The sequence below is a fragment of the Marmota monax genome, unplaced genomic scaffold (assembly GCF_021218885.2).
Source record: "Marmota monax isolate L192 unplaced genomic scaffold, Marmota_monax_Labrador192_F-V1.1 WCK01_AAM20220418_F8-fsc00061, whole genome shotgun sequence".
NCBI lineage: Eukaryota > Metazoa > Chordata > Mammalia > Rodentia > Sciuridae > Marmota > Marmota monax.
This window is the reverse complement of record NW_026695230.1, coordinates 242148-269864: the sequence shown is the minus strand read 5'-3', so window position 1 is coordinate 269864 and position 27717 is coordinate 242148. Positions and strand designations below refer to the sequence as shown.

General features: G+C 33.1%; 1 protein-coding gene across 4 annotated transcripts in view; it reads left to right on the top strand.

The window, feature by feature from the left end:
• Window positions 1-27717, top strand: part of Ano3 (anoctamin 3) — a 394245-nt gene that overhangs the window by 352572 nt on the left and 13956 nt on the right. For all 4 annotated transcript variants that reach the window (XM_046438219.2, XM_046438221.2, XM_058577029.1 and 1 more), the window contains 7 exons: window positions 4823-4859; window positions 10949-11060; window positions 11803-11860; window positions 17131-17228; window positions 19904-20037; window positions 20979-21131; window positions 25380-25527. In XM_046438219.2, coding sequence (XP_046294175.1) covers window positions 4823-4859; window positions 10949-11060; window positions 11803-11860; window positions 17131-17228; window positions 19904-20037; window positions 20979-21131; window positions 25380-25527 — 740 coding nt within the window. The remainder of the gene's footprint in view (window positions 1-4822; window positions 4860-10948; window positions 11061-11802; window positions 11861-17130; window positions 17229-19903; window positions 20038-20978; window positions 21132-25379; window positions 25528-27717) is intronic.

The following is a 27717-nucleotide window of genomic DNA, read 5'->3' as shown; positions in this document are numbered from 1 at the left end:
TTCTGCTGGGGAAACATTGCAGTTACCTGCTGATCATTTTTATTCCACTTCCTTAGTTCAGTTACTTGTCATGTTTTGCTTGGACAGTCACAGCAGCCTTCTAATTAGTTAGTCTTCCTGTCTTTATTCTAAACTCTTCCTATCTCTCTTGTGCATCATGATGGAACTATCTAAATTGCAATTTTGATCATTTTATTTTGTGCCTTCCTTAGACTGTTTAAGTTTTCCAGTTCCTCTGATGTAAATATAAATTAATTTCCCCTTGCCCTCCATTATTTCAAGCCACTTTTCCTCTCTTCTCTGAATTTCTCTCCTTTCCTCTCTTTTGTACCCTAAACTCCAGCCTACAGAATCACTTTTGCCTGTCCTGTAGCACTTTGGTACTTCACACCATGTCTCTTGAATCTTCTGTCTCAAATGTGCATATTTCTTTTGTCTGGAGACTTGTCTTTTCATCTGGCTAAGAATCACACCTTCTATAATTTTTTTTTTTTAGTCTCACAGATAGAATTGAATAATCTCATCTTTGTTTTTATTCTCTCACATAGTTCCTGGACTTGCCAATTCTCCCACCCATCAGATTCTGCTAGTAGAATTAAGCAATCCCTTTGTGAGCATCCCCCTGTTGCAGTGCATATCTTGTCTTCTTTCTCCCATTATCAAAGTGTTCAGCTCATATGAAGAAGGGCTGTCACTTGCTCATTTTTGTGTCCCCAGGTCTTTGTTCGTTAATGCCTAAAGGCATTTAGAATATCCTCTTTGAATGAAATTGAAATATTTTATTCTCCAAATGTCTTAGTTTGCTGCATATTATGTGTGCTCAAATTATTTTTGTAATAATTGTATTTTTAGTATCTTTCAAGCTTGTTGTACTTATTTTAATTTAAGCTAATAACCAAAGATTATACATTCTTAAATATTTCAAAATAGGTCAATCATGGAACCCCTAAATAAGTATTCAACTGAGGTTAAAGATAAGTACAATATGATCAAAATTTGAATACAAATCCATTGTATAGATTATGAAGGTAATTTTAAAAGTGTTTCCTATTCTTGCTATACATCAAATTATCTCAAACACTTTTAAACAACTGCAGATGCCTGAGTCCCATTCCAAATTCCCTTTGTGGAAAAACTGTATTTGAAACAAAACATTTAAAAATTATTTCTGGTGATTCTGATCCGATCAGCCTCTAAAAGAGCACTAGAGAATCACTGATTTAAGGTAATGAGGGTGATTTTGATGCACAGCCAACATCAGAAACCACATATTCCACAAATAAGTAGCAAATAATTTAACAACAGTTAAAGCTTCAATTTATTATGTTTAACATGTTTTTTTTCAAAATATATAACTAAAAATCTTCAGTGATAGAATTTGAAAACCAACGGTTGGTCATTCCCAAGTCCATCCTTTGCTTCTTCATTTGCATTCCCATGAAAATTCAGTGCTACTTACAGATGCCATGCATAGTATGGTTATTATTTCTATCAGGAAATATTTCAAAATCATATTAATAAAAAAATGTGAAACCACTCTGAAAAGAAGTATTTTTGTGGCTTCACAGTTAAACTTTAATTAACATTGCATCAGCAAGACAGCTCTTTCACATCAGGCTTAATAGGTAATTCTTAAGAAAAATATAGGAACATCTGAGCAGAGGTACTCTAGGATTATGCCAGTTAAACCTTTCCAGCTCCTGAAATGAATGAACTTCTTTTTATGTTCCTTATATCATTTGAAATATCCATTTTCCATGTAGAGATCATATCATAAGTGCAAAGAAGAAAAATCCCTAACTACATTTGGTTAATATAAGTACCCCATGATGTTTCTAGAGTCTTCCTGATTGTTGATCTGTTTCCTTTTTTGGAGTCCAGAGCATACATTCCTGATTCTTTCAAGGTCTTGATTATGGAAGGTTTCTAAATATACTTAGCTTTTCTTAATATTTGGTTACCACTGATCAGCAATTGTTATGCAAATAGGTTATTGTGGAATAGGGTGGATCAAAGGCTTGGAGTGCACATCTTACCCAGGAGAGGAGGCAATGCCAAATGAGTCATTTAATAAGGCTCTTCTAAAAACATATTTGTTTAGTTTGTTTATGTCTTTTTCCATGGTTTCTAGAAATACAGAAAGGTAGATAACTGGCAAACAATACTGCAAAGGTCTTCTTGGAGTTTGTTTTCACAGTGGAGGCTGGACAGAAGGGTTCTGACTCAGAGTGCAAAGGAATAAAACAAGTGTAGAACTCCCTGATGTGGCTCATACAACCACCGTGTCCTTTTCCTGACTTTGCTGCTCTTTTCAATTTTGGCATAACACCCTAACAAGCATTGGTGGAAAGCTGATGATTTCTAAGCTTGGAATGAATTCTAAACTTTATACCTTGGCCACTTATGCCCTTATAAAATGTTCCTTTCTCAGATCTGTGACTCATCGCAACTATTTTTTTTTCTTATTGCTGCCACTCCTAGTTTCTAACTTTCTAGTCCCTCATAAGACAAAGCAAGTCCATGTCAGTCTTTGGCATTTGCACTACTGTTTCTGTATCTTAAAGGTGCTTGGTCCACATTCTTGCTTGGCTCCCTCCCTTGCTTCATTCCTCTGCTCAATGAGCCCTCTTGAAAAGCAATTGTGTATGGTTTGCTATTTGTCTCTGCCCACTGGAGTCTAACTTCCATGGAAGTGGAGACTGTGTCTACTGGTTCACAGTTGTTTGGTTACACAAACACTACCTGACCATTAAAGGTTTCTAATGAATATTTTAACCTAATTAATACATACAAATAATATTTGACCTAATTAAATATATGAATAAAAATACTCTGCTTATAAATGTATTAGTGGGTTAATTTTAGAATTGTAGTTTCTCCAATATGGTAGTGTGTGTGTGTGTGTGTGTGTGTGTGTGTGTGTGTGAGAGAGAGAGAGAGAGAGAGAGAGAGAGAGAGAAATGTGTAGATGCCAGAAAAGTTTTCCCTAAAACCTTTCATTCTCTCCTCTCCCAGATTTCCATTCCATTTCACATACTCATATGCATGCTCTTACAACTTGCCCTGGCAAAGTGATTGCTACCATATACTATACAGTTCGTGTATTTAAAACATGATTTCTTTCTGCACTTTGAAGCTCTGAAGTTAACAATCACTAGCATGGGCTGATTGTATAGCCCATCCATCCTGATGGTACCAATCATCCATAGCATTAGAACCTTGGATGATGCAGTTTTTCAAGTGCCCCAGAAAGCTTACCAGCAGCAGTACAGCATCTTTTGTGATTTTATAACATTCCTCGAAAGGTATTGTAACTTCCTGGATCTTCTTCCAGTTACATTTATTTTGATCCAGTTTGTAGACAAGCTCTGTGTGTTAGGTATTCAGACAAAAATCTTGAACTGTTACAAGGCATAGCATAGATGTTACAAGATAGCCATGATATCAGATCTTAATTATACTTGCTTAGCAGTGCTCTATCAGGCCAGGTGCCTGACATACTAAATCTGTTTCCTGTTCTGTAAAATGGAACTTATTTTATCTATTTAATAAAATTAATGTAAAGGAATAGCACTGTGTGTAAAGCACTGTTTGGCTCATGTGAAATACTTGACATTGCAGTTTCAGATGAAATTAGATTTCAACCCATGTGAGAGCACTCAACTCAGTGCTAGAGGCACAACAGGAAATTGTCCCCAAATTTGAAATGATGGTGTATGGGTGTAGTAATAAATAAATACATACATTATGGGGGAAAAACAGCTGTACCAGGGAAAGTATGAGAATATTGTAGTCTGAAATCTTTCTGTCTCAAGATGTTTATGTCTTAGCAAGAGAGAGATTTGAATCATAGCTAAGATGAAACACAGTAGTTCGGCTGAGAGAACTCTCTGAAATATCAACAACTCTTAAAATATTCAAGTCCTTATCATTTTTCAGGGGGCTGTATTAAACTAAGCTTCTCACATGTTAGGCAAGTGCTCCCCCACTGAGCTGTAACCCCAGTTCCAGATCAATAACTTTTAATTTTACATGCCAACATCTTATTGGACTAACCTAAATAGTAATTAATTGAATCTTGTGGTTATGTAGTAATATTCAAATGCATATACATATGCCTACAAACATATATCTGCCTTATACCTGAAGCAAATATAGTTTTCCTATCATATTTACTTAAAATATTATAAAGTATGTCTTTAATTAATTCTATTAAACTGGTTAGAGAGTGCAAGGGAAGGAAAAAGCTGGCAGATGATGAAAAATGTTATCAGAAAAATCTGTTGTAGGTGATGTGACTAACAGCTTAAACACATTCATCTTAGATTCTGTTATCAATAACCTAAAAAACTATTTTTCCTTAGAAATGAAAACTTGCACACTGTTTTTGTCATGGCTTGGGATATTGTTTATCAATAATATAGAAAGAAACTTTCACTTTCGACCTTCCAGTATGGCAAAAAAGGCTCTATAATTTGAAGATCAAATCTCTGCTCAGCCATTAACAATATTTTGCTTAAATAGTTTCTTGTTTAAAATTAAGATTAAATATAGGCAAGAGAAAAGACTCACTGTTGCAGATAATAAGTGTGTTTGTGTGTTAATGTATACATGAATATGTATTTCCATACATGTTTATATTATATCTATTTTGGGTATGTTTATACAAAGCACTACATATCATGCATTAATAAATATTTATAATTAATTTAAATGTAAGCATTTTGTTTAACACACTTTAAATGTTTCCTTAAAAAAATGCAAATACCAGGCTTCGCTAAAAGAAGAGACTAATATTTTCTACTTGTTCTCTCTACTGTAGGCTTATGAAAAAGTTGCTTACCTCCTCACTAATTTAGGTAAGTCCATGTTTCTTAATTCACTTGTTAGTAAGAAAATGACATGATCAAATGGGTCTATAATTACTTTATATATTTTAGCATTTTAAATATCTTCAGTTATATGATTATTTATGAATAAAAATGAGAGGTAGTACAAGAAGGTGAAGTACATTAAAGAAAAATAGAGAGGCAATGCATGAAGTTACAATATATCCTAACTAGAAATTAGCAAGCCCTGTTCTTATTACTTGATGTTTGTTCTCCAGCTGTACCATTCTTTAGGTTTTCCACCAATATTTATTTTGATATATAATATTTTCTATATATTATTAAATATCAAATATATAATATTCTCATGATAAAAATATTATGCATGTTATACATATTTTATTTATCATCAGAATATTGTATATCTACACATATATGACTTAAAAGGTAAAACAATATGAAAATATTTATAAGAAAAATCACTTCTTTGTCACATTAGCCATTCCTATCTTTTAATACCCCTAAGAAACTGCTTTTAAATATTTTATCAGTTTTCTCTGTTACTTCCCATTTATTTCTAAAGATATGCTTTTAGTGCCACTATTGGATTTTGATCATTGAAGAACTTATTATTTCCTTCTTATTATGAAAGTACTAATTATAAATTCTTACTGTTCTTAATGATACTTTCAGAGCCCCATTCCCCATACCTTCTATACATAACCTGATACATACAAACTGCTATTTCTCTTCCTTCCGAAGTAGTTATATCTGCATGTTTAGCTAAACTACGATGTTCACATCAATTATGTCTGTATGACTATTTTTATATTAAGACATGATGTATGTTATAATTATGTTTTAGCATCACTGTTTATCTTTTCATTAAAATGGACTATTTTTACTGAACTTTCTGCATATATTCCTTTATTTATCCCACACTTTTTGCCAAGACACTAAATTTCCTCTGAATATATTCAAACATATCATTTGTTCTATGCACTTGATTTTCTTGTTAGGTTATTCTCTCAAGTCTTCCAAAGACTTCAGTCCAGGTGGGTGACATTCTAGGCTTGTGGCTACCTGAAACTAGACTCATTCTCACCAGTACCTTGGGAATGCCTGTCACTGTTCTTTCTAAGTTGCTTATTACTTCCAGAATACCATGCCCTTCTCTTTCTTGGCTCAATTCTTTATGTTGCTTCCAACAAATAAATTTCTTAAAGCTTTGTATCTTTAAAACATCTTTGTTCTATCTTAAAATTTGATTTTTTTATTTTCCTGGAACTCTAAGTGGGAACTAAAATCCCTTAGATTTTTTTAATCATCTTCTTAGTTTTTTAATAAAAATCTTAGATTAACTTAGATTTTTAATAAACTTTTTTTTTACTATTTTCTAAACTCCAGTGTTGTTTTTGAGAACTCTGCTACCATGTTGATACCCATTATTTTGACTGTAATCTATTTTGATTTTTTATGCATTTATTCTCTAAAATAATTTTGGATCTTTTCCTATCTTGAGATTTCACAGTGATGTACTTTGATAAGAGCCTTTTATTATCTACCTGCAGGATACTTTTAGTGCTCCAACAATGTGGGTATCTATTGTGTCCATCAGGAAGCATGTGTTGAGATGGAGTTAGTAATGAAATAATTTTATAACTCCTGAGAAAGGTACAATGGAAAGAAGCAAGATTAGGCAGGGAAAGCCTCAGACATCAATGTAAAGCTGATGCTATTATCCAACCCGAGGGGAAGTTGTAGGTAGTGGGCACATGTGCAGAGCTGCCATAAGATAACCTAGAAACCCAGAAACTTGGCTTCTCTTTTTTTATATATTTTTTGTTCCATAATTTTCATCCTCCTTTTGTCTTTTCCTGGAATTCTTTTGATTCAGATGTTTCTTACCATATCCTGTTACTTTTTTCTTAAATTTTTTTTATTTGGGGGGTCTGCTTCAAGATAATTTCAATTTTGTCTTTCACATCTTCCCCTGAATGTTTTATATCTACTCATATTTTGCATTCTAGAGCAGTTTCCTATTCTTTGAGTGTCTCTTTTCTATATCATCTAATTATTGCTTCACAGACGCTGTGTCTTAATTAGGCAACATAATGTTCAAAATGTGGGCTCTGGATTGAGATTGCATGGATTGAAGCCTCCTTTATAACTTACTCTAAATACAACAACAATATTGTTTTCCTCTTGGTGCCATATATTTGCTTTTTACATATGGGAATTGTGTTTACTATAAATGCCACATAGTGTCATTTTAATTGATGTTTATAAAACATTTCTAAGAGTGTCTGATATGAAGTCAGTACTAGAAAAAAAATCTAGCCATTAACCTCTGTTTTCTATTTGAGGATATTTGTGAAAGGGCTCTTTACAAGTCTGTCTTTCTTTGCCTTTTTTTTTTGTTCCCTATGTAGTTTCTGTGTGTTCCTCTTATCACTTTGTTTCAGATTCTCTCTTAAGTGTAAAATACTTTTCTCAAATGCCAGATAAACTGACTCCCCATCCTCTCTGTAAAATAGGAACTAGAAAGCATAGAGAGTACTTTCTATGTGGGGGTTTTCACCAGTGCTGCAGGGGAGACAATGCCCCAGCCACTTTGTGACACATCTCAAGTGTTGAATTGTAGGTAGTTTCTCTTGGATTGCTCAATTTCCCTTCAGAGCATATTGCCATCACCTGCTCTATTCCCAGGGTGTTGGCTTGCTAGCACTCCTGTCAGTTAGAATTCAGACTTCCATGTGAAGGCCCCTTCTGCAATGCCACCTTATCCTACCTTCATTCATTTTTTTCTGTTTTGGGGAACTTTTGCCTCCAATTCTAGGTCTTTTTATGATTTCATCAGCAGAGATCAGCTTTCCTCTTTAGTCTTCCCCATACCTCTACTATTTACTTTATCCTTAGTCTTTGGTTTTCATGCTTACTGATGTACTGAAGTTAGGTACTGTCTATTTCCTTTCTGGCTTCTCTCATCTCTGTCTTCTGCATTGTTCTGCTCTCTATTTGTTCTTGTATTTTAATACCTTTTTGAAGGCATAATGATTTGCTGGGGGGCATTAAGAAGGGGAAGATATAAAATATACATATGACCAACAGAAACTCTTTAAGGAGTTTCTTTACTCCTCTCCCTCATCCAAAAAAAAAAAACCAAACAAACAAGCAAACAAACAAACAAACAAACAAAAAACAACGGAAATCCTGGAATTGAACTTGTGTTCATTTGGGAGAGAAATGTGTTTATTATACAACTTTATGGAAAGTGATCTTCTCCACTCCTCCTTCTTTTCTTAATTTTTTCATCAGTTTCTGCATTAGTAAAATTTTTAGTTGGTCACCTGACCCATAAAGTATGTTCAGTTAATGGGAGTAATCTCTGTTTCATCGTTCCTTAAATTCTCAGCTGAATTTTCTTCAGCTGGGTAATGAAATACTCAAACTAAATTGACTTGCTTTTAAGTGCTTTTAAACTACTTTATGCCCATAATAGGAGCAAATCTAATAAGAATGATTTGGGGGAATCATAATAGTAGGAAGCAGAACAGTTATTCGTGTTATTATATAACAGAAGTGTCACAATTTTCCTTTTTTCTAAATTCCACATCTATACACCAGTGATGACTTAGTGTCTATGAAATTATAATTATCAGTTAATAATCAATGAACTATGTTAATTTAAAATAATGAAAATGTTGATATTTTCTTTAAATAATACAATCTAACTGTACGTGTGTGTGTACGTATTCTATTCTAGCTTGTTAAACAGAAATTAGATTTTACTCTTCAATGAGACCATAAAGTGTTATTAAATTTTAAAAAAATTATCCTTTGATTTTTCGCCAAATATTTTATTTTTAAAAGCCACAAAAAAGCAAAGTTCCAAGTCACATTTTTTAAAAAATATTTTTTAGTTGTTGATGTACCTTTATTTTATTTACTTATTTATATGTGGTGCTGGGAATTGAACATAGTGCCTCACACACGCAAGACAAGCACTCTATTGCTAAGCTATGATTCCAGCCCCCAAGTCACTTTTTTTTAAATATGAAAATAAATATCTGTTATTTTCTCTACAGTGATATTTTGTTCACTTCTTTGTTGTGGTTGATTAGAATTTTATGAAGATGCTTGTTAGGTGTTCCAAACAATGAGTTACACGTAATAATGAACTGTCTACATTTAAGATAAATCTATATTCCTAGGAATAAATTAAACCAATTGATGAAAGAGTTTTGACTTTGTGAAATAGCAGTCAAAAGTACCCCCACAGTGGCACAAACACATAGTAACTTCCTCTTGGACACACTAACAAAATAAAAGGTTATTTTTTAGACCTTATAAAAAATAAGAGCTTAATTTGTGACTAGGTAATGATGTTGAATAACTAGCTAATCATCAGTAACTAGGTTTATTGGAGAAACTGTAATAGATATTTTGGCCAGAAAACATATTACCCTAGAAAACAACGACAACATTTTCAAAGTTCAGAATTTGTTTTCTCCTAAAAGTTAAAAGCCAATTCAAAGGAGGTCATGATTTGCTATAAGTATAGAGAATATACTGCTTTCTTACTTGTAGTATAGACCCAAGGTTCAACTCAAAAGACATCATTGCAGTAAACACCATTATCTCAGTTACTGCAACATAACAAATCAGTGGAATTTGATACTTGAGAATAATTGCATGATTTTTTCATGATTCTGCAACCTAAGCTAGCCTGATAGGTAGTTTTCCTTTTTCATGTGGTACTGGGTCTGAAATGTCCAAGATGGCCTCTTCAGTCCATCCCTTACACCTCACGTAGGATTAGAGACCTTTGCCTCACCTTTCTTCATGTGCCTCCACATGGCTAGCTTGGGTTTTTTCTTAGTACTATAATGATACTTCTTACATGAGAACTGACTTCCAGACAAATTTCCTAAACACACTTGCTTATCAACCCTCTGTTTGCATCTAACGTACTAGTCAGAGAAACAGCCCTCTGCTTGCATCTCACTAGTCAGAGAAAGTCACATTTCCAAGTTCAAAGTCAAGGTTACAGGCAATTACACTTGGAGGAGTAATTCATTGAGGGCACTCATATAAAAACCATCAAAGTAAGATCTTTCTAGTATGATGCCTTTATTCTGAGAATGTTGTAATATTGGTCAGAATAGATAAAGCAACTAAATAACACTCAACATGCCTCTAATATGATTGTGGTCTTTTCTTATTTCAAATCTCCTTTCTGTGTAAACTTTGCTGGTTCATCAAATTTCCATCCCACAATGTTCCTATAGCGTGAAACAGAAAAAAAATTCTTAAGAGCAGGCCACAGAATGCATTTTCCTATGACATTCTCAATTCCTGTTATAATGTTTGGCATGCATGTCTTCATTCATATAATAAATATACAGGAAAGACCTAATATTGTAGGCAAGGTAGTAGGGAGACAGACCATTGCAATATCTAAGTGTATTTTTTAGTAAACTTAAATTTAACTCACTAGTAATTTTATTACATATTTTTAATTATATTTAAATTAAGTTTTTAGCTTTTTACTTGCCTTATCATTTTAGGGTTTGAGTGTTAGAGATAATTATCATTTCATAATTAATAGAAAGTGACTTAATAACCACCATAAAGGCATTTATTATCTCAATTTGTTCTAACTTTCTTTAGAGGACCTATAAATAGTTTTCAAAAGAGTGCATAAAAAAATTAAAACACCAGATACATCATTATTTCTGATAAAATTAACAAAATACAGAATAAGAAAAAACAAATCAGTAAATGAATACAAAAATAAATTATGTGTTTGCATTTATCTCCAAATTTATTTCCATCTGTCTTTTTTTTTTATTTTCCTTTGTAAACAATCAAACAATTGCAATTTTGAAGACTGGGACTCAAACTGAACTTCAACAAATGAAATCCAGCCATATATAGATGAAAAGAAAAAAATAATAAATACAAAAGATGAAAATGACTAATAACTAAGAAACAAGAGCACATATATCAGGAAAATAGTAACAATAAAATCAGATGTGACTATGTTAATATTAGGCAAACCAGAGTTTAAAATATATTTGAGAACTAAAAAAGGATGTTCATATTGCTTTTTTTAGAATATCCACGAACAGAATCTGAATGGGAAAACAGCTTTGCCCTGAAGATGTTCCTTTTCCAATTTGTCAATTTAAACAGTTCTATTTTCTACATCGCTTTCTTTTTGGGAAGGTAAGTCAAGTTTCTATGTGTTATCTTTGCAGAGTAAAAACCAAAAGCAATAGTTAACAGAGATATTAAATTCTTGAAACCTGCCTTGGAAGATTGTCCTAATTGACCATCATATGCATGTTCAGGTGACTTCTGTAGCCACTGCCAATTAAAGTTGGCACACAAAATTAAAATGTATGTCCTATACTTAAGTTGAATTATGACTATCTACTCATCAGTTATTATTTTGTTAAAGAATAAATAATTTTTGTATAATTCCGAATTATAATTTCTCAACATGTAAATTTCTTCAAATCGTCATTTTAGTGTTGTTCTTGTTTTTACATTTTTGATACAAAAACATAATGCAATGAAAATTTCCACCTAGTGTCATGGAAACATGCTGATGCTTGAAACATTTTGAACCAAAGCTTTCAGCACATTATGGTAATATTCTTGACCTTGGTCCAGAAGACATTACAACTATGTGTGGAATTATTAAATGCCATCAGGTTGGTTTGTCTGTACTTTCTTGACCCTTTGGTACTGAGTTCATGCATCACTTTTTCCTTCTTAAATCAAGTACTTGGATGTTGTCTAAGCATAACAAAAGTTAGCTGGGGACAAACTGCACCAGTGAACTTTTATGTCTACCCACACACATACTTGGTGTGGCGTTTAGCAGGTGTTCTTCACTTAACTGCTATTGAATTAATTGTATTTTTCTTTCTCCCTCTCTCTCTCTCTTTTTTTTTTTTAACAGATTTGTAGGCCATCCAGGAAAATACAATAAACTTTTTGACCGGTGGAGATTAGAAGAAGTAAGTAACCTTGTGAGGGTGGATGAGTGAATGGGCACAGAGCCGGGCCAGTGACTGTGGGAGGGTTGGGGGTTGGGGAGAGAATACTAAGCCCAAGCATATGGAAGGCCCATTATAGTAGAGAGGAATTCTTTCAGGTTCTAAAAGGAAGCAACTACACATACTTTTAAAATGGCTTTTGACTAGTCAAATCTCAAGACTCTGACCTCAACTCTCTTTTATTATTTTCTATCACATTCTTTTCTTCCATTCACAAACCCCAGATATTTAGTTCCAGCAATTTCCTCATTTTGGAAATTGGTATTATCTATTGCATGGATTTCCAAAGTTTTAGATAAGTTAGGGAAAAGGGAAATTTTGGTCCAGAAGAAATCTTATTTAAAATATCAACATATAGATATGCCAATATATCTGCCAAAGGCTCATCTTTGTTTATTGATTTGCAATATGTATGTTCTGTGGAAAACAATGTACAGGAGTAGTATCTCTGCATGCTATATACACTGCAGCATATTATATATTTTCCCTAAGACTGAGAAATCGTCCTTCAAAAGGCCAACCATTGCTTGACAGTGTAGAGTCTTGCTTCCTCAGACTATTGCCAACAGAAACATTTGTTTTAAACAATCTGTTAATCAGAAAGATTCTCTTTTTTAATTTTAGCTTCTTTAGCTATGAGTCAGATGAACGATATTTTTTGTATATTTGTTGGACATTTAAATTTCTATGTACATTTGTGTGTATTATTCCTGTATATTTTCATTGAGTTATGTCTCTGCTTTATTAATTTACAAACTTAACAAAATTTAGATTGTAATCTTACTAAGTTGCTGCAGATCTCTCTTCATTTTGTTCTCTTTTAGGTTAGCTTTGATACATTTCTTTATGAATTATATATAATTTTCTAAAAAAAAAATCACTGTTTGAATGGCTTTTAAGATTTGTACCATGCCAAAACATATTTTTTTCACTGAGAGGAATTCTATAAGAACATATTTTTACTGTTATTTTTAAAAGAGTGATGTAGAGTGATGTGTTTTACACATTAAGCATTTGTTTTGATGTAAAGAGTAATGAAGTAATTTTTCCCATAAAAGAAAGACACATTTAATAAAAGAATTTCTTTCACTCTGCATAATGAGATTTTATATTTATCATATTCTGTATATTATAATGTGTCTATTTCTGGTATTTCTGGATTCTATTTTTATTGGTATTTCTTTGGTACTGGGGGTATTTTATCACTGAGATAACTCCCCAGTTCTTTTTATTTTTTTTTTTTATTTAGAGACAGGGTCTTGCTAAGTTGCTAAGACTAGCCTATAATTTATGATCCTCCTGTCTCAGCTTCCCAAGTCACTGAGATTACAGGCATGTACCACCATGCCTAGCCAAAATGTCTTTTCCTTTTCTAGTTCAAACCGTTTTAATTATTCTAATGTAAAACCCAATTTCATACAAAGTATCTTTAATAGAAGCCTATGATTTAGAAAGAGAAAAAAGATTCCCCAAGAAAACTGAGGTTAGAGGTATTTCTAGTTTCTAAGAAGCTCCTCAAATCTCATGAGAGGGCACATTAATGTTGTCTTCTCAGATCATTTTAGAAATTGATTGCAACATAGATAAAGCCTAAAGTTTCCTAAGAACATAAGCTTTATTAAAAAATAAATTAATAAAAAACTGGGCTCAAATGCTAATTAAACTTGTGTCTTTTTCTTTGCTCTCAATTTAACTTTCCTGAATTTCTGTTCCCTCATCCTAAATTGACAACAGTAATCCTTAGGCTGCCAAATTACATATACATATATATGTGAGATAATTTGCATAACACAATTAACATCACCCTGGTGCTGATTGCTAGTATTTACCAAAGTTCTGTCTCCACAATTACTGAGAAATTATTGTATTGGCCAAAGACAGACTAAGACCTTTCATGATTCTGGAACTGCCTGGAAATCTCCAATCCAACTAGCAGTTTTCTTTCAAGGCCCAGAATTGTAACTACTGAAGTCTGATCACTTACCACATTAGGAACTCAAGGCTGACTTTTTCAGGAGTGTTTAACTGAAGTTAGGAAGAGTAGGATGGGTTACACAGTGGTAACAGCCAGATAGGTCTACATATTGATACCACTTTGGGGCTACTGTCACCAATAATTTCATTTAATTGTACATCCTTATTCTTTATCATGAAATTATTGGAAATCTTGATTGATATTTGAAAATCCCAGAAAAAATATAATGCTGGTGTCAGTAAAAAATGTTTCATAACTACGCTAGACATTTTCCATAGGATATATGAGCTATGTGGTGATTGTATTTTCTAAGAAAGTATTATGTGCTTTGAAAAAATTCAGAGAAGTGAAAAAATTCAGGCTTGTAATATACCCCAGAAATCCTGTAAATATAGATATGGAAAATGTAAAGAATATAAGATAAGAATTGATCCTCTGAATTCATTCATTCAAGAAATATTTATTGGCACATATTCTATGCTGGACCTGTGGTAGATAATATGAGGTGTACAGATTAAGGAATCTTAAAGAATATGATGTAAGCACAAAACAAAACAAATATTTTGTCTTTGGATTCTGACAGTTTATACTCTAATCCTTTTCAACCCAAAGGCAAGATCTTTTTTAATATCTATAAATCTCCATTCCTTTTTTAAAAAACTGCTGCTACATGTAGCTATATCACTATTGGCCATTGATGGATTAAATTGGATGGTGCATGTAAAACACGAGGCATAATTACTGGTAACCATTATAAAGAAAGAAAAAATGCTAAAATTTGTGTTTGAACACCTATGATCTGGCTGACCTGGACTTGGGAATCTCATATTATAGCTATATGCTATGTCACAAAATTTTTATGTAAATATAATATTAAATTTTAAAAAATTATATGTAATATTAATTGAGTGCTTACTATATACTAGCAAATTCCAGAAATTATAAGTGCTTTTCATTTGTTAATTCATTGGATTCTCATACAGTTTTATAACATTCATGTTAGAGATGAGGAAACAAAGGCATAGAGAACTTTAAGTGAAAGATTAGGGGCATTGGAATCTGATAGTCCTGTCTTCTCCCAGGTTCATCATCTATAAAGTGGGGCTATCAACACCCTTCATACCAGGTTTCCATCAGGAGGAAATGTGAAAACTTTGAGCTCTGGCTTGTCCCTGATCATATGATTTTGATGGTGCAGTTGGGATGAGTGCCTGGGACTTCTGCACACTCGTCTACATGCTTTTACACAAAGCTGAATATTTTTACCAAATGACTTTTAGACTTTTGAAAAACCGACTTTTAACTCAAGGACATCATTACGTGAATAGGGCAAACCAGCAAACATCCTTAAATCCCTTACTGTTCCCTATGAATCTCAAAGTCATCAAAACTCCATTTCAACAAAACTGTAAATGACCTTTCAGCCTCCCCACTTTGGCCTACTACCTTTTATGGGGAATAATCCATTCACATGGTCCTGTGATTGTCTTATTTTTTCTGGCCTACACAATAATACATTGTGTTAAACAGGTACTTCAAGGCAAAGAACACATTTGGTATGTAGAATTTATCCTAGCATGGTATAAAGCACTGTATTAGAGGGCAAAGGACCACAGCTTTCTTCCCACAGGGCCAGTCAGTGTTACATGACCTTAGGGAAGTCAATTTGCCTCTAAATCTTTCTACAAAAATTAAGAGCTTCGTTTTGCCACTATGATCTATGATCTGACTCTGTGGCTTAGTAATTACTTAGCTTTAGACCTTCCCCTGAACACAGTTATTAGATGTACATGGCAGAGTATAAGGGTCCTAAATTCATTTAGAAAGAAGAGGCATGCTTGGAAAGGTGAATTTATTCCTCTTCATGTAGTAAGCATGTCCACTGGTAAACCCTCTCTGGCTCAGAGAGTATTAAGTTACTGGGCTGGAACAGGGAAAGCAGACTCTTTTGCATCTTAATTATTTGTTCCTTTTGAAGTCCTACTAGTACCAATTTGATAGAAATAGAAACTGTGGATCAAAGCTGTAGAGACTATCATCCTTATGAGCAGGACATGAGCTCATTTCTAATGAAACAGACCTACGCTTTCCCACCATAATAGCTTCTATAGTGCAGAGTTTTCAAGAAAAATACATGGGTTGTAATTTTCACTGAAATCACTTTTGTGTGTGTGTGTGTATTCTTATGTTTTTTAGATTGAAAATCTAAAAAAGCAGAGGCACACAGTGGAGAAAACACTGGGATCATACTGACAAACTATTTTGTGATATACCTTTATCACTTAAAATGCATTCTAATATATGTAGGTATTCCCTCTCCAGGAGGTTGACTTTAACACTTTTCTATCATCTTGAGAGTGGCCTAGACTTAGTGGCTCACTTGTAAAGACTAAAGAGAGGAAAAAGAATAAAAAAGAGTAGCTTTGCAGTAAAACACCCTAGAAAACACTGCATCAATCAAATAGGTTAACGAAGCCAGTAATGTTCTGTATGAAGTAGCTCTGATAGGATGTAATCGTCACCTCTGTGATCTTTCTCCAATGCACAAAACCACAGTCTTAACATGAGAAAAGCATCAGACAAACCCGGACTGAGTGAAATTCCATGGAATATCTATTCTGAGATCTTCAAACTTTTAAGTTATAAAAAATGATCAAATCAGAGAAAAAAGGGAGAGAAGAAAAATAAATGCAATGGCGTATGCTGAGTTAAATTGTGCAGCAGTGTGAGGAAAACTTATGAAATGTGAATAATGTATGAAATCTAGTTAGTTGCAATGTAATAACGTTGGCTTCTGAGCTTTGACAACTATACCATGATAATATAAGGAGCAAAGGCAAGGAACTCAGTGAAGAATGTATGGGAACTCTCCACAAATTTTCAATAAATCTAAAATTATTCTGAAGTTAAAAAACCAATATATATATAAAAACATGTGCCATAGAATTATTCTCCTACTACCTGATTGTTAATGGTATATAGTATTCCACAGCAGTTATCAAATGTGATCATACCTAACACAGAGCTTGGCAGATAGTAAGTACTCATCAAAAGTTAGATTTGTTTGTATTGCTGTTATGATTTTTAATCAGTATTACATTATAACTATTAAGAAATTTCCCTCTCAGTGTCCTCACACATGCCATTTCTTTTATTTTTTTATGCATGAAACAGTTTGACTCAACTTTAGATTTATTGCTCAATTTAATGGTGGGAAAAAGAGCAGATCATTATTGCTCTTCTTGTTTCTTCCCAGTGTCATCCTAGTGGCTGTTTGATAGACCTCTGCCTCCAGATGGGTGTTATCATGTTTTTGAAGCAAATATGGAACAACTTCATGGAGTTGGGATACCCGTGAGCATGCTTTAACCTTGCTTTATATATAGTTATGAAGGAGAGAGTAGTTGCATTAAGCATTCAGGATGGGTGACAAACAGAGGAGCTTTATTTCCCATTTGGCTCCCTACTAAATGCATGACCCTGTAAAAGTAAATAAGCATTTCTGAATCTATAATTTTATCTTTCTATGATGAGATCACAATCATGAATAACCTCTCCCTTAAGAACAGCTGCAAGGATGAAGGAAATATTGATGTAGAGTAACTAGTTCAACATGGTAAGACACCTGTTGCTATTTTTGAGATTTTGACATTACATATTCTTGAAGATAAAAATCATTTTTCTGGTTTCTTTGGACTACTAGCAGATGAATAATTGCTGTTACTCCCAGGAGAATAATGGGCTGCATGATTTTACATTTGGCACCCTTTACAAATCCACCTTGCCCCTCAAAAATAATTTGAACAGAACTGATTATGATAACATCAAATAATAGCATTCTACTCTTGTCCTTTTAGGTAAGTTTTAACGGTGAAATGCTGACAGAGATGTTAGATGTCCACTTTTATACATATTAAAATATTATTTCCATCAAAATACCATTAAATGCAAGACATTTAAAACAATGTGATAGTGAAGCTTTGAGACCTAATCAGCCAAAGGCTAAAACGACTATTTTGAGTACTTTCTGACTATGGGTAAAGAACTGATTAGTCAGTGAAGCATGTATGTGGCTTAGGCTTGATTAAATTTAATTTTGAGTAAATTAAAATTGAGTAAATCGAATTTTACTTAGATTACTTTTCCCTCGTGGCCCTACAAATTATATTAGGACATTCCTGAGCAGAGATCTGAGGGTTGGAGAAATGATATACACCCTGAAGTTTGCCATATAGCATTGGTTAAATTACAACAGTCCTAGAGCATAGACCTAGAATTGCCCAGACCTTGTTCTAATTTCTTCTCTAGTCCTTACTAATTTCACTTAAAATTCATTTCACTTTGAGACTTTTTTTTCATTTTTAAAATTTATGAAGACTAAATGAGTTGACCCAGTGGATTTTCAACCTTAATTGTAGGATACAGGACTCTTTCGTGAAGAGATTTTTATATAGACCCTCAAAATTCAAAACAGATTAAAGCAAATCTCTTCTAAATAAAGAGAGAATCAGGGATGGAGGATTGGGAATCCAAGTCTGTTTGTCTTGTCCCTTCCTGTCCTTGACATACCACATGGAAACATAGGATTTGGGAAGTATCATGTGAGAGGACCTGAGGGAACTTGTGTAGCTCAGGATCTGGTGTGTTGTGAGTATTGCATAAGCACCATCAGGACAGCATAATAGTTATTCTGACATCAGGATAATTGTGCCATCATGATGGATGGACTGCCATATATACCATGCTCTTTGGTAGCACATTGTCATTGTGGATTTGCTGCAGGGGTCAGCCTGGATCACATATATCAAGTATTGAGGGCACCAGAGCAGGGGACATCTGGCTAGTGTTTTTCAACTCCCTAGGCAAAGGCATTACTGAAGAAAACTTAGAGGAGTGAATCAGCCATCAAGCTGTGGTTTACAAAGCTTTTAACCACAATTCTCTGTCTTCAAATAAAATTTTAAGCAAAACCCAAATAAATAAAATAGAAACAAGCAGGTCCGCCTCAGTTCCATCCTCCAGCCTCTTTTTCATCTCTAAAAAGCACTAAGGAGTAACCCTATGGAACATTTGTTGGAGCACTGCCTGATGTTTTAATCTAGCCATGGTTACATGAAGTTTAGGTCCATGATTAATTGAAATGGAGCATCTAGTACTGTTTACTCCTTCTGTGAGATTCATCTCATCCTGGAGGTAGGTTTTTGCCACATTCTTAATTCATTACCCAGGAATCCACAATATATGCAGACCAGGATATTTTGAGCCACATAATTTTAAAACTGCTCCTGGCCTAGAGAAAGAGCATTGTCATTTCATTTCCATGACTAAAAAATTGTCTCATGTACACAGATCCACTTCCTGGCAATTATTCTTCACTAGAATAACAGAATATAATCACTCAGATGCTCAAATTCTTCATGTTTACAAACTCAAGGAGGAGAAGTGATTTGATGCAAATCACATCTAATGCACTGCATGTTGGGGGCTAGAATCTGGGTCCCCTGAAGCCCCATCTATGGCTCACTTACTTTTCATGGAGCATAATTTTATTCATATACAGAGAACAGAGTCCAGGAAATGTTGCATAATGAGCAATGAAGTTCTCAGACCTAATCATAACAGGTACTATAGAAGTTTAAATACTATAAAAATGTGTAAGTATAGGTGGAAAAAAGAATCATAGAAATGGATGCTTGTCTAATCAATATCAAGGACCATCTTTGTGTACAGGTAATGGATTCCTAATAGATATTCAGATGTTTATAGTCTAGTATCTAGGAGAGTTCTAGAAGGGTAGGGTCTAGTCTCCCATTCTAAACTATTTTGTTAAGATTTTTTTTTTAATTTTTAAAAAAGCTATTTGTTGGAATTAGAGAATTAATTTTTTTTAACATTTTAAAATTTGAGATCATCAGTTCCCAGAAATGCTTAATGTATCCCAAGAGTGTATCTCATTTCTTAATAAACGATGATTGTGCATCAGAGCTGAAATGAGAACTCAGAATGCTTTGGTCTGCTCTGTGGTGTAGGCTGATCCAGAACTGGTGGTCCCGACATAAAATCAAGCGGGGAATACAGGATGCCTCTATACCTCAGTGGGAAAATGACTGGAATCTGCAGCCCATGAACATACATGGCCTGATGGATGAATACTTAGAAATGGGTAAGGAAAGAATATTCTGCAGAACCTTCTTGATATTGGTTTTCTAAGCCACATGGGCTTTGGTTCAAGAGAAGAAAACATATGTCTCCTTTCCAGCCCCAAGCATTCTAAACCACATCTGCATCTTTATCTCAGCAGAGCCAGAGGTGTGGAGCAGTGTCCCTGGAAGGGTCACACTTTTTGTTCTCTGACAGCCAAATGAGGGCTTTTCTCACAGGGGAGCCCCCAGCTTCTGACCAAAATAGTTTGATGAAACAAACCAATTCCTTTGTAAAGAAACATTTGCATCGCCTACAAAGAAAATAGTGATTCTTTTTCACAATAAATCTTTGCTTAGATCCAAGTCTAAGTCTCAGCTTCTTCAAGAATCTTATTTATTTATGTTAAGAAAATAAGGATTCCCATTCCAACTGTTAGAATTACTGGCTACTGACTTGACATTTGCTTTTCTCTGGCCTCCAGTTTTAGCATCTATAAAAAAAGAGTTCAAGATGACTGTAGGTCCCTTGAGTCTGTTCCAGAGCCAAGCATTTTCCTTCAAGTCCTCCTGTTCTCTTTTACGTCTTTTCCCTGTTTTCCCTCCCTACCAGGCTCCTACTCTTTTCATTGTCCTCCTTCCTCCCTCTTCATTCCCTGTTTTCTTCTTTCCCCTTCCTTCATGCTTCATTACATCGAAGTGAAGACCACATAGAATTTAAATCAGTTCAGATCTCTGAATGCAGTTTTAAACATTTTCTTGCCATGTGCCCTTTAGCAAATTTACTTAACACATATGAGCAAAAATTTCCTCAACTGTGAAATGAGATAAGAATATTTACTTTGTGGGAGTATGGAAAAGATTAAAGACAATTTATGTAAAGCTCCTAATTTGACACAAAAGAGGCACTCAATAAATGATGCTCTGTTTATATTATTAATTTTCTAACTTTCTCTTTTGACAGTTTTGCAATTTGGCTTTACCACCATCTTTGTGGCGGCTTTTCCTCTGGCCCCACTTTTGGCTTTGTTAAACAATATCATTGAAATCAGGCTTGATGCATATAAATTCGTCACCCAGTGGAGGAGGCCTCTGCCAGCCCGAGCAACTGACATAGGTAAGTTATTAAATGATTTTTGCTTTGCTAATGCCAAAGGGTGTGCAATTCATATTTAATCACCAATATGTGAGAGTATTGAGGTATGATATGTAAGAGGTGAGTGCTCATGGGAGATTGGAGTGCTTGTCAAAGGGCTCAAGGAAATGGGTTCATTCTCTTCTGCTCTCCTGCCATGGGAGGACACAACATTTGACCCTTCCAGAGAATGAAGCAATAAGGTGCCATCTCAGAAACTGGAAATGGTACAATCATGACACACTGGTGCCTTGATCTTGGATTTTCCATCTCCATATAGTTAAAAATAAATATTAGTTCTTTACAAAATTACCCGCCTCCAGTATTATGCTGTAGCAGCACAAATGGTGTAAGAAAACATGGCTTGAGATCACTTAAAACAATGTGAACTTCTATTATGGGCTTCTTGTTGGAAGCCCGTAACAAGACTTCCAACCATAACAAGACTCAATACTTTTTGGTTAAAAATAATAAAATGCATAATAATTTGGTTGGAAGTGAGTTCATTTTAAACATATTAGTTCATAGATTTATAACTGAAAGACTCTCTCATATATCTTTTCATGTTAATATGCACAAATATGCCCCATTCTACACAATTATTACACAAAACTCCAATATGGCATTTTTTAAAATCAATAGTCTATAGAGATATTTAGATTGCTTCATTATTTTATTATTATAAACAATGCTGAGGTGAACATCTTCACACAAAAATTGTCCAATTATTTCTTTTTTAAAAAAATTTTTCAGTTGTAGATGGACACACTATCTCTATTTATTTATTTATATGTTGTGCTGAGGATTGAACCCAGTGCCTCATGCGTGCAAGGCAAGCGTTCTATCACTGAGCCACAACCCCAGCCCCGTCCTATTATTTCACCAGAATAAATTCCTTGAATGGAACACTTGTTCAGAGAGCATGTACATATAAAATTTTGGTACAAATATTGACAATATGTTTTCCAGAAATTCTGTACCAATCTGTATATGAATATACATTTCCTAAACCACTCTAAGTATAATAAGGATTTTTAAAATTGTTCTCTCCTTGACACTCTAATGAGGGAAAAAAAAACATTTTCTTGTATTTCCTTGGATTTTTATTACTATAAAATTAAAGGTATTTATATTTCTTCTATTCTAATTGCATTATACACTTCAGCCATTATATCTAATTTGGTAATTTTTCTCTCTGTGTTTGTACTATGAATCTTGATATAGACATATGTTTATGTACACATATATCTTAACATATATATAATGTTTGCTACATTTATATATATATGTATATACATCTAGCAAACAGTATTAAAATGATGGTTTTTAATTCATTTACTTTTTCATAAATAAAATTTTTAAAATTTTATATAACTTTTGTGCACCTATGTGCGTTATAGATATTATCATTTGTGACAGTCCTTTTAGAACTCATGATTTTTCACAAGTTGTTTTCAGTGTTTTGTTATTTAGACATGTCTGTATAATATTCTCTTTTGATTTGTTGTTTGTTGGCATTTGAGATTTTATTTAAATTGATAATCTGCTTAAAATTTATTATTGATGAAATTGAGATTCAGTTTTTCTTTTTTCTGTTCGGTTTTTTCCTAGTCAAGTATTAAATAATCCAAGTTTTTGGGAGGAATTATTTGAATTCTCTTTTTTGCTCAATTATGTGTAATCTTAAGTATTATTTCTAGAATCTGTTTGTCCCATTGATATGCTCCTTGTTTTTCATATTACTTTAATAACCCTTAGTTTTGAAATAGGAAATTCAAGTTTATTTAAAAATAATCACACATTTTTCCTTTTGTTTTGGGGGTAATTTTATTTTTTAACGTACTGAATGATTCCTTTTTTAGTTAAATTTTCTGACATACATTCCATTCCATAGTTACCAAAGTCTGTTTCAAATATGCTAATCTGTAGAGATTCAATGTCATGCAGTTTAAATTCCCAGGGTATTTTTGTTCATTGTTTTAGAATACTCATTTTTTTAAGCAACTAAAGTTATTACTCTTGCTGTCCTTTAACTTTGGTACATTTGTTAATTTCATTATTAAATCAATAAAAACACATTAATGAAAATGTAAAAAATAAATTTAAAAAGGATTAAAAACCCTTACCATTCCAGTTTTTTTTTTTAATTTTTGTAGTTGTAGATAGACAAAATACCTTTATTTTATTTGTTTATTTTTATATGGTGCTAACGATCAATCTCAGTGCCTCTTGCATGCTAGGCAAGTGCTCCGCCAATGAGCTACAGCCTCAGGCCCCTATTCCAGTTTTAATTAGCATTTATTGTAACTTTTAATAGATAGGTTGTTTTAACTTTACTGTATGTTACTTTGTTTAAGCTAAAAAACAAAAATATGTAAAAAGAAATAAGTAATAATCCTTCTTCTCCATTAGTTTTCTACCTCAGGTAATCAGAGCATCAGTTCAGCATGCATCCTTTGTTAGTGCTTTACTTGCTCATACAAACATACAGAAATATAATCATATACATAAATAGGATTCTGTATGTGTTTTAATAAACATTCTCCACCTCAAAATATAAGTATAATTCATTTTAATAAAATTATGATATTCATAGTAAAGATATAAGATAAAAATTTACAATCATTTAGAAATTTTATTCTTTCTGTTAATAGTAATAAATATAATATATATAGATATAGATAAATATTTTATATCATGTATCCATATACATTATATAAGTATAGTGTATTTATAATATAGATCAAAAAGTAGGCCTACTGGATTAAAAACAAACGTATTTTAATTTTAAGATATATCTGACTAGTTAATAACTAATAATAAGTAGTAAATCATTCCAACAACAATGTAAAGTATTTCATTATATTCCTAAATAACATTGGATGGTATTTGATTATCTATATTTTATTTAAAAAAATCTTATTCTTTTCTTTAAAGGACATTTTTCAAAATACTAGTGATTAAAATTTTTAAGACATTATTAGTTATTTTCACTCCCCTAACATATTTTTATTTGTACTATTTGTCCATTTTTTCCTTTAATTTTCTCATTAAAATTTTAGGATCTTTTGTATATTCAACACTTTTTCCCAGACTTTCTTTTGACTGAATAACATAACTTTTTTTAAAAAATAAACATTTTTATGTATTTAGTATTATTTTATGAATTTTGATTTCTTGCCTTATGATCTCCCTAGTTAGCTAAACCTTAAAATCCTTTCTTATTTTAATTTTTTAATTGGAGCTTAATGTTGGTATATTATAAAGAGTTTGAAAAACAAGGGGAGGAGAAATCAAATTTGCCATTTTACCCAATCACCTTTAGCATGTCTGAGTAATTTTTTCTAGAACTTTTTTCTTATCAATATTTTTAAAGTCAGGTTTAATCCTAGTTGAAACATCAGTTTTGAATATAATCAGTAGTATACTGATGTGATATGCAACATCAGAAGCTAATTTGTTTGTCTATATGACATCAGATTTGCCTCCTAAGAAGTAGCAAATGTCAACTACTCTTTATGGGTTTTATCTCTTTTTTTGTGTGTATTTTTACTTTAAATTGAAACTTGAATGAGATGGACATCATTACCCTAAGTACATGTATAAAGACATGAATGGTGTGAATATACTTTGCATACAACCAAAGATATGAAAAATTTTGTTCTATTTGTGTAATATGAACTGTAATGCATTCTGTTGTCATATATAACAAATTAGAATAAAAAGTAAAAGAAAAAATCTATAAAAAGAAAAAAATTGAAATTTGGCAAATATTAAACCAAAATACACATTGAATATAGACATTTCAGAGTGTACACTACCATGTAGAACTTAAAGATGTAGAATTTAAAAGATTTTTATTCATAGTTTTTATTGCCTCAACAAATTCTGTATATTAGGCTTTGAAATATCTTAGGTGCATGTATTATGTCTCACTGTTACAGAACCTGAACCAGGCCCTAATAATATTCTGATTTTCAAATATTTTTAGATGGGGTTCACCTTCCCTTTATAGAAAAAATTATGTACCAGATGTAATATTATACATCATGTATCACCAAACAATATATCACCAAACTTTATAAATCACGATGGAGTGAGATACTATACTGAGTTGTGGACAGAATTGTGGTTCTAACATGAGTAGGACATTCTTTTCAAAATAAGATTGATTATAGGGTTCTCATTTGGTTAATTTTTATTCACTGTCTTTAATCTTTCTCCTACCAGGTATCTGGCTTGGAATTCTTGAAGGAATTGGCATATTGGCTGTGATCACCAATGCATTTGTAATTGCTATTACATCTGACTACATCCCACGTTTTGTCTATGAATACAAATATGGCCCCTGTGCAAATCATGTAGAACAGAATGAAAAGTAAGGTTGAAATTTATACATTTTTTCTGATCTCTTTTATGTTTGTAATTAAAATGAGAACTTTTTGAAATATTTTGTTTGTGACCATTAAGAGTAATGTTTCTTCTGGTCATTGTAGTTATAATATTTTTATTAGATGAAATCAAGTGAAGTTAAAAAAAAAGCAGCTGTGTATTTTACAACAAATAATTTTATAGACTGTATTTTCAGTTTGAAATGCATGATGTCAAAATGCTAAAACTTTCATGTTGTTTATAGAAGTCAAATTCTAGAACTGGAGGAAATCTAAGAAATCATCTACTGCAATCTTCTCACTACGCAGATGGGGAAATTGAAACCCACACTGGTTTATCAAATTACTGAAGCGGGGAAAAAGGCAATTATTGGGGAGATACAGAGCATGAAGAGACTGGTACCTATGTGCCTAGAGAGTTTTAAAACTGGTTTTCCAAGTGCAGGAAATCTTGCCCTCAACCTCTCTCATACGTACTGTTCTGACCTACTGATGTTTTAAACCAGATATATCTTCCAAGAGGGAAGTTTGTTTTGTATGCATTGTAGTACATTTACTAGTGTGCTTTGGCCTCTACCCAGTAGACACCAATAGTAAATGCCTTGTTCCCCAAGTAGTGATGATCAAAAACATTGCCAGATGTGCCCCAGGGGACACTTGTTTAAAACCACTACATTAGATGATATGCTATTTCAGATCTTTCCTTATTGAAAGACAGTGTTGGAAGAATGCAAGAGGAAAGTGGATTTGCATAACAACGAAAAACTGGAGGCACTTGAGTATTGTAGCATTGTAGGGGAGACTAACCTTAGATGTGAAAGTAGTGATAGAAGATAGAGTAGCAGTAAGGAAGCTGCTTCTCCTCTCTCCAAGAGAAGCAGCTTGGAACATAGGACTGATGTAGACGCAGTTTATGTGCCACAACAGGATGAGCCTTGATTTAGGATGAAATTAACCCTTGACTCTCCTGATGAACTTAAGTTCTCTCAGAAAACGGAAATACCTTTAAACATAAATGCCAGGGCTGGGATTGCCCTGAGTTTTATCCTAAGCACCACATAAAAATAAAATAAAGATATTTTGTCCAACTGCAACAAAAAATAAACAGTTTTTAAAAACCCATAAATGCCTAATTTTCTAAAAGAGCAATCATAAAAGATAGTTATTGTCTTATATCTTTTTATTGTTTATATCTTGGCATCTTCAAGGAATTTTGTCTTAAGTTAGACACTTTATTAACAGAAAGTTCCGTGGGCCTTATGATTAAGAAAGTGTCTGAGATAAGGTTTGTGAACTATAACACTATGTAAACATAAGCTTGTTTAGGTATTAATAGCAAAAACCTCAAAAGTCTGTTTTCTTAATTCAAATGGTCTAGAAGTAGATTTTAATAATTTGAAACATATAGGCTTCTCTGCCACCTTCTTTCTAATGATTACTTGCTAGTGGCTTTATTGCCACCTAGTGGCAGGTGAAAGTAAGATTGACTGGGTGTCTGTTTTAGAACCTGCCTTTCATGTAGATGGCATCTGTCTCCTCCATATTCAGGGATTGGGGAAGTAGACCAATTTCAAACAGAGTTGTGAAGGGCTTGTGTGTTGCTGACACCACACATTCCAAGTATTTTTCCTAGCATGCTTAGCAGCTAAATTGGAGTAGATTGATTCAGATGAGACATTTTCAGAGCTAGGTGGCAGAAGGCAGGGAAGAGAAGGATATTGGCAAGAGGGTAGCAGAAATGATAAATCATGGGGCCTAGGATGGAAGCGGAAGGGATTGAAGCCACTGCATCACTGTAATTAATACTTCAAGATTTATAATATGACAGATATATGGTTGAATACAGATTCTAACAACTGTTTGTCTTAGGAACATGATTCTCAACATCTGCTCTGCAAATATCTTTAAGGGTCCACAAGTTCAGTACTATGTTTATAATTACATTAAGTCATTACTTCCCCTTTTCATGTATTTATATTTGCATTGGTGTGATAAAGCAATGGTAGATAAAATTTCTGGTGGCTCTTCTTAACTCAAAAGCATTAGAACCAAACAATATTCCTCATCACCATTTAATCACCTTAAAGATACCAGTACAAAATTCAGAGTGCTTAAGTAAAGCATTAATAATTATTAATTTTTACAAAATAGCCACCTTTGAATAAATGTCCTTCCAA